The sequence below is a fragment of the Lethenteron reissneri genome, chromosome 21, assembly GCF_015708825.2.
Source record: "Lethenteron reissneri isolate LAM-NWPU_2019-01 chromosome 21, ASM1570882v1, whole genome shotgun sequence".
NCBI classification, from domain to species: Eukaryota; Metazoa; Chordata; class Hyperoartia; order Petromyzontiformes; family Petromyzontidae; genus Lethenteron; species Lethenteron reissneri.
This window is the reverse complement of record NC_083799.1, coordinates 3,192,951-3,204,153: the sequence shown is the minus strand read 5'-3', so window position 1 is coordinate 3,204,153 and position 11,203 is coordinate 3,192,951. Positions and strand designations below refer to the sequence as shown.

Here is an 11,203-nt window from a genome sequence, read left to right as displayed (position 1 = left end):
GGGGGTTGAGCCCCCACCGAGCTGAAGCTTCAGCACCCACCCCCAACCTCCAATGCTCTCGCATAATGTCTGTGATGCAGTCATTTTTAGTCTGTTGATGGTCGGCGACGCGGCAATCGACTCATCTCGACTAGCTGTACACGATGCACTGTGGTACATCGCGGAGTGTGGCACTGATTTCAGATTGATTGATACCCCAGTCGCGGAGTTAAGTACACACCCCTGGAAAAAATATTGTCCCAGAAATAAAAATAATAATTGCGTCGGAGTTTTGTATTATTTGGTACCCCCATGAGCATCAATTGTTGTAGTTAAGTCAGCAACTGTTGGGCGGAAAATTACGGATGTCGCAGCCTTTCCTCGTATGTAGAGTGTATGAGAACGAGAGCAGAGTGCACGATAGAAGCAGATCGTGTCGTTGTTCATTTCTGTTAAGAATTTTAAATGTGTAAAGTTTGTGTAACACTGTACGTTCCTTGGCCACCACTGTGATGAATTGATTAATTACGCTTGTTTGCCCGAGGACAGCCTCACTGTCGACTTTTTAAAAGAGGGTTCTGCCAAGTTTTCACTGCAGCTGGACAATGTTGCTATGTGTAAGCCAAATTGAGTACTGTAATTTACGGGTAATGCTTCAGTCTTGGGATGTTTGGCCGATACCGGTTGCATTGTGTTTTCAGCTACAGGAGGAACATGGAGAACCCGGAGGAAACCCCTTGCAGAGAGGATACAAACTCGACATAGATAGGAGGCCGAGTAGGGAATCGAACCCAGAAGTTTTTGTTTTGCTGTAAGGCACAATTGTTACCACTGCGAAACACATGAACAATACACCAAAATACCCCAGCCGACCAAGGGCACAGCTTTGGCTTAGCATATTTAAAAATTAAGACATTTGAATATGCATCTTAAACAATACGCGAACATGTATTTCCAAGTGATGTTTTTTAACATTTATTACGGTCGGCAGAGGAGTGTTAGATTTTGTTGTATATGCCATGAAAATTACTGCACTGCAATGTTTGCATTACATAATCCGACTGAACAGTAAACATGTGATGGCAACCATTTAATGATATTCCCGTTTTTAATAATATGCTACACATATCTGTCAACCTACCTTATTACAGACCAATTCAAACATTATTGGTCACCCCGTGCCTTTATAAATCTCAACGTTCATCCTACAAAGTCCCATCACAAGGGAGAAAACTAATTGACAGTAGATAATTATGTTTTTGCCCGTATTGAAAAGGTTGTACGCCGTATGGACCTGAAAACTCAATTCCCCCTGTACAAGAATACGGGTAACCCGTATGGGTTGACAGCTAAGTGCAACATAATAGCGTGGCCTCGTGGTAATGTTTGCTTCACAGCAACAAGGCCCTATGTTGTATTGCTGACTCGAGCGCCTTGTGGAGTCTGTATGTTCGCCCCCTATACAATGTAATTGGCATTGGCCAAGCATACCAATTCTGAACATTTACCGGAAAATTACTCAATTGGTATTATACGCAGCAGCAACATCGCCCCTACTGCGAAAACTTGACAGGACCCTCCAACAAAAAAAAGTCTTCAGGCTCTCCTGGGTACATACTCGTAGTAATAATAGAACCTAGCGCAGCAATCTTCACTTATTTTCACCAACAAGATATCAATGTGAGGGCCGCCACACCGCCTGCACGTCAGGGGCCACACTAAAGGCCACCAGGGGCCGCCAGTGGCCTGCGGGCCTTGCAATGAAGAACACTGGTCTAGCGCAGGGGTCCCCTAACAGGCCACGGTCCTGACCGGTCCGTGGCCTGTTATGAACCGGGCCGCACAGCAGCAGGAGGTGAGAGCGGTGAGGCCACGCACGTGGTCCGCCCCCATTTTATTATTCCCCACTTCCGTCCGCGCCTCTTTCCCGCACTGCGCACTTGTCACAGTTTGGTGAGCCCACAAGCTGCTAACCCCTAGTAGCCAAAATGAGTCAAGAACAAACGTCGCTGGAGAGCTTCTTTGAAAGGGGGAAAACCAAATGATGACCCCCCCCTCCCGCCTGTGAAAAAATTGTCTTCCACGAAAGAAACCGGTCCCTGGTGCCAAAAAGTTTGGGGACCGCTGGTCTAGCGTATCGGTCGGTGGGACCCCTCCCTCCGCAGGGTGCACGCACACACGCAACGGGAAATTGCTAGTTACCTTATATCCAGGGAAATCCCACTGGGTGTCAATACGTTTTCAGCAGGATTATACTTGACATGTTTGGCCAGCTTCCTTGAGGACGTCTGCACGTGAAGAAACGATGTCCAAAATAAACCCATCGAAAGGAGGGATAAGTATAATCACTCAAAATTAATCGAGATATGTTACAGACCTTGCACTGCAGTACTGATCTCGCTCTCGTGCCTCACATAGACACATCACTGCCCCTGCTGGTGAGTATTCCAAGCACATCACCTCATTGCAACCCACGAACCACAACTTGCACGTCTCCGCATTGAAGGCATGCGCCACCAAACCTGGGGCTGGCCACGGGCCAGGCTCCCAGTGGCAACACAAAGGGCCGTAGGGCCCTAACCATGGCCTGGACAGAAACTCCTTGGCCCTCGTGATCCGAGCCTGCGCCCCTGTGGTTCCTCGTGAATAAATGCATATTAAGCACTCGACAGATGCCAGCTCATTAAAATATTATTGGGTCCCTTCTGCTCCAAATGTTTGGACGCTGCCACTGCAAGCTGCACGAGCTCGCTGGGCAGACCGTGTCACCAATAGTATAATAAAGCCTGCTCACCAGGGCTCGCCGGGCGAGACAAACCAGCAGATGGTACGGCCCATTTGGAAAGTGTAACGCCTTGAATAGCATGCAAAGGTGGGTCCCTTGGTGTACGATGCATCACGATTCACACACAGCCGTCGCCGCTGCTTAGGTTAAAATATTGTATATTTCATAGAAAAGCGATACATTATCTCTGCGGCAATGTGACATCAATAACATCCGCGTGATTACCAACAGTATGAAAAGGTACAATATATGGCTACGAAATAAGTGATGCAACGAACATGAAATTCTACATACAAACGGCAATATTCATGTATACTGTACATCTAAATAACTTACATCTAAATACCACTTTACATCAATGAAATGACACGTCGTGTTTTAGTGACCGTTCTACAGCATAGCCTACGAACCAGAAACAGAACATGTACGATCATTGTTAACCCACGAGACACTTCACGGATAAGTGCTTGTTTATCAAATCTAAAAGGATGTTTTTTTGAGGTGCACAATGATTAAAATACAGGTCACCAAAACTACATCGTTTTGTGAATCTTGTCATAACATTAAACGTATGTGTGGTTACGTAAATTCATAAACAACCCTTTTTGCATGAAAGATTACAGTAAACATAACCTCCCTTTGGGGAGCCCCCCCCCCCCCTCCAATGCCACACCTTTTTTTGTACCTGTTAATGTCTCAACAGGGACAGCCTGTTCATTGTGAATGTTGTTTAAGCATAGATAACAATTTGTAATTAAATGTGTCCAGGAAGTTTCACTGAATTTCAAGGCTCTTTCAGCGACAGTCCCTGACGAGGATGTTTGGCCAATTTTTATTCGTGTAATTTTGCACGTGGGTGCCCAGGAGAGAATTCACACGTGCACCTTGCACGGCACTAAAGCTGACGAGACAGGTCAGCAACCTAGCTGCTGTACTGTATCATACAGGCACCACACTAACACACATTTGATTCATAATCAACGTTTTTGGGTTTAGATCGCGTTGATTATGAATAACATTGGTCGCGAAAGCCTACGTGTTAAACTGACACATTTTATTGCTGCATGATCAACCAACCCGACCTTCAGATTTGCTTTTAGCCATCGAACAAATGCGGTCACTGCTTCGCACCCTTTCAGATGCGCTTCTGTGACCATCTGGAACGCTCTTACAATATTAGGAGCTATGCACTTTTAAATCTAGATTTAAAACTAATTTCTTTAGAACAGTTTTTTGTTTATTTTTTTGTCCTTCCCCTGCACATCCGATTAGCACGGTTGGCTACGTATGGTTGGCTACGTACGGTGCAAACTAAGTTCAACGTACATACGTACATGCTGTATTACAGGTGCGTGTCACCATACCAGTCGATTCCAGTTAGGTGCAATTTGCCTGAAATGTCCATCTCATCGCATTGGAGCTCGAGCCAATCGTGATAGGATAGCAAATCATGGCGGGCCTCCCATCTCTTACCAAGAAGCATCCCTCACAGGAAGGCTTGGCCACTAACTCACAGGTGGGGTATCCACACGCGTGGATTGATGCAAAGTGCATCAGCGTGCCTTTAGGAGAGCATGGCATAGCAGAGATAGCGTGGATAAGCATAATTGTTCATTGCCATCGTCTGGGCAGATGTCTGGTGAATGCATGAATACGATGTCTTGTCTGTCTTTAAGTCTTACGTTGAAAAGATGACCAAACTGGCGGACAAAAACCTATAGTAATAGGTTTTTACCCTTTCAACTGGTACAAAAATTGATATCTTTATACAAGGGATCATGTTTGCAATAACCACAACACAAGCAGTCAAAATGCCAAAAGGCGTCATCTGGTCCAACACCAATGGAGACTAGGCTATAAGAAAAGCTGTCTCGGGTGTGGACCAATCAACTTCAAGGACAGTGCATATCATTATCATTATCAGAGTTGTTTCTTTTTGTTTGCATTTTGACTGCTTGTGTTGTGGTTATTGCAAACATGATCCCTTGTATAAAGGTATCAGTTTTTGTACCAGTTTGAAAGGGTAAAAACCTATTACTATATTTTGCCACTGGTAAAGGAGATGTCTCATAGAGGACAAAAACCTCTCACTGCAGACGTGATCCCTGCATACAGTTTGTGTGAGCTCTGCAAAAGTAAGGCAAGGTAAATGTTCAGCGACAGAGGCAGTTTCGCAGGTGTGTCCACGACACGCGTGTGCTTATGAAGAAGAGTCCCTAATGAGTGGAATTGCAAGGTTATTCATTCCGAACACCTACCACTGTGCACATACTACGCTGATTACAGCGCAAGTACTCTAGCAATACTCATTTGGGTGTGAACATACTACCAACTGTACCATGGCTGATCTTATTAACACAACACAGCAGATAATATAATGTGCATAATTAAACATTTTCGTCACACTGCAAGAAAATGGACGACATTAATCACGGATTGTGTGGGAAAAAAAACAAATGGTTGATGGTGTAAAGTGTTAGCACGGAGAGTTTAAATTTTCCAGAAGCATGGCCTAAAGTTCTGTCATCATTACTCTCCTTGGTTTAACTGCTTTTGCTGCTCCAGTTCTTTGCCAGGACACCCTGTAATCAAAAACAAGCAGCGAGGGTGAGAGTCGTTTATATATTGTTTATGGATAGAAACAACAAAAATACAATTCATATATTTGAGTTAAACGTTGCTACTCTAGAGATGATCCTCATGGCGGTACCCCGGAGTACCAAATAATACAAAATGACCGAGGCAATTAAATATTTTATTTCTGGGACAATATTTTGTTTCCTAGGGGGGTGTACTTAACTCCGCGACTGGGGTACCAATCAATCCGAAATCGGTGCTACTCTGCGATGTCGAAACGCAACGAGGACGATTGCGCTGAAATCCTGAACGCTCTCGGCACGCACCAGAGTGCATCGTGTACAGCTCGTCGAGATGAGTCGATTGCCGCATCGACGACCATCAACACAGACTAAAAGTGACTGCATCACGGACATCGTGCGAGAGCCGGGGTCCTATAGACACCCTGGGGTACCGCCATAAGGTTCAGATATCGAATAAACCTAATATAGATAGATTTTACAAAATAATTATTTCGATAATCACTTTGGCTGTGAAGTCCACCTAAAAAATAGAAAACATGAATGAATGATGCTGTATTGGTAGTGGCGCACAATCGCGATTAACAGAAACTGAACACGTTCCTCGTTGATTCTTTCGTACGGCTGCTGATGTAGATGCAGAGCATCAACGACAATTTCACATTCAGGTGGTCAACCCAGATAAGACTGCGTTACGAGGAAGAAGATACAATGGGTGACATGTCAAACAATGGCGCTCTGTGCTATAAAGAAGGGCCATTGTTCGAACATTTGCCGATGAGATGTTTCCTTTTAAGGCAGTGCTATGGAAGTTTTTTTTTTATGAAACGTAAATCAATCAATCTTTATTCACGTGCCAATATCGCCCTCAACAAAGTAGGCATGAGTGCACATTAATGGGAACGGTACAGGGGTTTAGAGCAACAGCAATGAGCCAAGAAACCCATCACGCCATTAGCGGCTAACACCGACGGAGCAAAGTAAATTGCAACCGCGTGCAACCAATAGCATGAGAAAGGTAAGTGGTAAATACATTAAATAAGAAGTATTAGAAATATATTTTCTCTATTTATTTTTGTTTTTATGGGAAGGCAAGTCTGAATAGAGGTGTCTTGTACAGACCATGCAATTGAATTATACAAATCAGAAAACTATATATATATCCAGGAATACACCATTTAACTTAAATACAGTTTTTTTTTCCCGGAGGGTTCTGCATTAACATGTCTGGTCAATTCCTCACTGAGCACGCCGCTGATTTGTAACGGATGAGATGCCACCACATTAATTCTAGATTTAAAGCTTTCGTGACTGCAAGGATTCATACTCTTAGGTTATTTCGGTAAAGTCACGTAGGTAAAAAATTTAAATAATAGAAATAATAATAGAAATAAAATAAATCACGACGTTTCGGAGGCAACACAAGTCTCCGTCATCAGGTGGGACCGTCACAGCTAAATTTACTGTCTAGATTTAAAGCTTTCGTGACTGCAGAGATTCATCTTCTTGGTTCTTTCGGGAAAATCACGTAGAAAGGAAGTAATACAATAATAAAAATAAAACGTCGTGAGAATTATTTTATTATGTTTTATTTTTATTATTTTATTACTTCCCTTCTACGTGACTTTACCGAAAGAACCAAGAAGATAAATTTACTGTATCAACTAAATTTACTGTATCAAGTAAAGTGATACAGTACATTTAGCTGTGACGGTCCCACCTGATGACGGAGACTTGTGTTGCCTCCGAAACGTCGTGATTTATTAATTTATTTCTATTATTATTTCTATTATTTTTTACCTACATGACTTTACCGAAAAAACTTAAGAGTATGCCACCACGTGTTTGGGCTGTGCCACTAGGAAGTTGTTTGGCACGGACCCGTCGCTGGCGATGGTGGATCCGTCGCGAGGCTCGGCGAGGTCTGTGGAGAGCCGTGCATCCGAAATCCCCCAGAGTCGCGATGAGGGTGGCACTCCCAAATTGGCGCCTTCACCTTCCACCTGCAGAGCAAAGTGGGGGCGACAACACCTTTCGTTTTGTAAATGAACACATTCATTGCATTTGTACACGAGGTTTGTTTCAAGAGTTGCCTGTCATATTCATATTGAGTTGCCTGTCATCTGGGCACATCAATAGCCAAGTGTTCAACAGTTCAGGTGATTTCAGTGCTGATATCAACCGTCATGCATATTACATTTATGCTGCATTCACTATTCCTACAATTCCCTGAAGGTGGCACTATCTAAATAGCAAATCAATACTGGGTTCATGGTACAGCATGTGCGGAGGCTGTGTGCGTGGATAGTCATTTATATGGGTGCACGTAAAACGTTTAGCCATTGGGGATTGTGCTGCCCCCCTGTGTGATCTGCCCCAAGCGATGCTTACGTTAGTTACAGGCGGACAATCAGTGCTGGGAGCGAGTCGGCAGGCTGGAGTTTCAGACTGCTCGCCGGGGCTGTACTTGTAGGCGGGAAAGTTAAACGGCCGAGGCTCGGTGGTGGCGTAGCGCATCCCGTAACTTTCCGCATCAGCCGCAGGAAAGCTCGCACCAGGGTGATCCTTGCGCGTGGTGACCAAATCTCCGCCGAATTCTGTTGCCTCACTCGGCACAGCAGCCTTTTGATGCGAGACAGGACCGGTGGCGTCCTGGCTGGATTGGCACCCGGCATATGGCATCTTCAAGGGAACTGTCATGCAGTGATCGTGTTCAATCCTGCTTTTTGAGGGTGGCGCAGCAGAGAGCTGCTTCAAGGTGTAATGCTGCACTGGCGTCTTGAAGCCCTCGTCCAACCTGCCGGCCATCTTCCCAGTTGTAATCACAAAGTCGGGGCCCTTTGAGAAGTCTCTCGTGCAGAGGCGATGCTCACCCTCACTCTCGGCACCTGCAGGCTCACAGGAGCGAGCAGCATTGTCCACAAAGTCCAGCTTAATTGTTGGAGAGACATCTGGCTCTGTCGAACGTGAAGTGCCAGGCTGACTAGGAAGCACGTGTCTGCTGGCGCAGTCGGCAGTCGGTGAAGCGCCGAGGTGGGGGCAGCTGGCGTCTCGCGCAGGCATCGCGCTCTGCCTTTCTGTTTGTGGCCGCTCCAGCTCCACACGGCTGCGCACACAACCGCACACCCACGCACAATGCCTCGTTAGCACGGTCCCTGGATCCCTGAAAAAGAATACATCGAAGCGGGCAAGCTTGCACATCTAAAAGCCGTTTCCGTGCAAAGAAAATAGATCCTAATGCTTTGTAAAAAAGCGACAATTGTCCCAATTTACAATGTCGCTCGGCACAAATGTTGGTGCTTCCACAACGTTGGTGGTCCTTCATTGGGCATTGGATGTAAGCAGCTGCTCCACTGGGGCCGTCTGCTCAGGAGCAGCCGGCAGCCGGGATCCGTGCAGCCCCCCTTTCAGCAACTCCCGCTTCTCGGTGTAACGAGGGCAGGTCCCTAGGAACAGCTGCTCACCCCCCGCCCCCCTCAAGCCGTCACTTGTGACCTCCAAGAATAAATTGTCGTATCTCTTCCCCAGTTGTGATTGCTCCACATCAGCCTCCCTCCTCCGCCTGTCAGTAATGGCAGTCCTTCTTGCACGTTTTAGATGTGAAATGTTTACACACATTTTTTAAAAATACAACATTATCCATCACGTGTGTATGTTCAACTTCTTTTGCACCGTACGTAGACAGTCGTGCTAATGGGAGGTGCGAGATCGTTAGAGTTCTACGTATATCAACATATATTTTTTTCATGTTGGCACGCGTGTGTTTTGGTTTCTTGGTCGTTTTTATTTCATACCCTGATTTCATGCCTCTAGCTTCATTTGACTTTTTTCCCCCCAAATTTAAAATGCAAGCACCACAATGCACTCTGAACCTGGTTATTGAATTTCACATACCTACCTGTTAACATCGGGAATCACCTGTTCAACTCTCCGCCAAAAAAAATGCTTGTGATTAGTGCGGGTAGTGCGTGTGCGTGTTTGCAGTGCGTGTGTGTGTCTTCGTCTTAAAAAAAAACCCAGATTGTATTGTGCCATTTAAGTGTTTAATACTAGGTGGGGCAGCGTTGAACAAGCGCTGGGTGTGGCAGGTAATACATCAACTAATCTTGCCCTGGGCTCTGATAACTGTTGTTAAGGTTCCGTCCTAAGTCGGAGTTTTTCTTTATGCTGTTATTCTCGTTCCCATCATTAGACAATGAGCCCTGAAGTGGAAGATCTGGTTTCGAAGCCGTGTGTTGTGATTACCACATTCAATGTATTCGTACCGTAGTAGCAGTAGTAATAATACTGCAGCGAAGCCTCACTCACCCCGAAGCCCTTGTCGGATGGAAAGCCGCAAAAGATTGTTTGGCGCCCAATGCATATTTAAAGGAATGCTTACTAATCCAAGCAAATAAAGTATCCACCTACCTGCTATACTCCCATACACTGGACACGTTACATCCCTGCAATTTTAGAATCTCAAGCACATGCTGAAATGTGTGACCACATTCGAGTGCCTTGACGACGGTCAGGTGGCTGGCTCATTGTTCCCAGGCACACACATCAAGTGTTTCATCCTTCAGAGCTGCATAACGTCGGCGGTCAACTGCGGCTAACCGTAATTAAACATCGCCTGCGTGGCACTCGTACACACAACATGACAAAAGTCTCATCCGCGTTTCACCCAGGGGACGGCATCCACAACAAAACAAACACGCGCGCAGCCAGAGCTGTGCGCGTCTCATACCTCACGGCGTCCGCATGGCTGAGCAGCGCGGGTTGGCGCGCCTGTTTGGCTGGAGGCAAGAGAGCGCGCAGCACAGAGGGCGGAGGGCAACACGTGGGGCTCTCCTCGGGAACCGTGGAATTCGTGGTGCGGCCAGACAGAGCCTTGGCCTCCTGCGATGACACCACACACACGCGCGCGCGCGTGCGCGCGCGCGTCACGAGGAATTATATTAGTTTGAGTATACAGTAAACGCTTGTTAATTAGACACATATGGGGCTCTGGTCTTGCCGAATTTTCCAATATTCCGAATTATGTACAACGGTACACCCCAGTGCCTCCTGCCCCAATGCAAATGTTTTTTCCAAATTTGTTTTCTAAACTCCCTTGTTAATTCGACACATATGGGGCTCTGGCCTTGCCGAATTTTCCAATATTCCGAATTATGTACAACGGTACACCCCAGTGCCTCCTGCCCCAATGGAAATGTTTTTTCCAAATTTGTTTTCTAAACTCTTCACACACCATACGAATTAACGCACCTGCATCAAATCTATCCAAAACTTAGCATTTGTCTCGCAGACTAATCGATGTATACTTCAGTCCCTTTCTATCACTTCTTGATGTAGGTGTAGACGACATTTCTTCGAGGGATGGCTTGCACATTGCATAAACAAGGTAAAGTCCAAAGCAACAGGTCTGAACTAAACGCTCGCCGCCACGAGACTTGAGTCATTGTTTTTGGTCGTGGTGCGTGGCGTCGCTCCATGTGTGAGACTACATTGGACCATTAGGCTACGGCAATTCTGGCCATGGCAATTTACTAATGCTGTATATATACCGAAAGCGCAGTCGTGCCGAATTATCCCCAATTATTAATGACCAAATACCGAAATAACGAGATTTTACTGTATATATGTTTTAAAATCCCAAATGGTGCCCCACTCGAACTTACATAGATAGTGAGGTTTAGAGCCTTGAGCCAGTGATGGAAACTCTACCACTGGCGGAGTTTCCATCAAACAACCACTCCTGACTCCCGACAGAGTGGTACTGATTTTATAATCCATGGACGGAGAAACGGCTGAATCACTGCCACCGATAAGGGATCCGAAATTGGCAACGTCCGAAATG

General features: G+C 45.7%; 1 protein-coding gene across 2 annotated transcripts in view; it reads right to left on the bottom strand.

Moving 5' to 3' along the window:
• Window positions 1-2,941: 2,941 nt before the first annotated feature.
• The window catches only part of LOC133345054 (band 4.1-like protein 5), a 37,008-nt gene continuing 28,746 nt past the window's right edge, over window positions 2,942-11,203 (bottom strand). The window contains exons 18-21 of one of the 2 annotated variants that reach the window (XM_061555457.1): window positions 10,091-10,242; window positions 7,753-8,467; window positions 7,243-7,364; window positions 2,942-5,346 (exon numbers count right to left, since the gene is read on the bottom strand). In XM_061555457.1, coding sequence (XP_061411441.1) covers window positions 5,277-5,346; window positions 7,243-7,364; window positions 7,753-8,467; window positions 10,091-10,242 — 1,059 coding nt within the window. In that variant the 3' untranslated portion in view covers window positions 2,942-5,276. Of the gene's footprint in view, window positions 5,347-7,242; window positions 7,365-7,752; window positions 8,468-10,090; window positions 10,243-11,203 lie in introns of those variants that run through there. The other variant, XM_061555459.1, reaches the window with a different exon arrangement.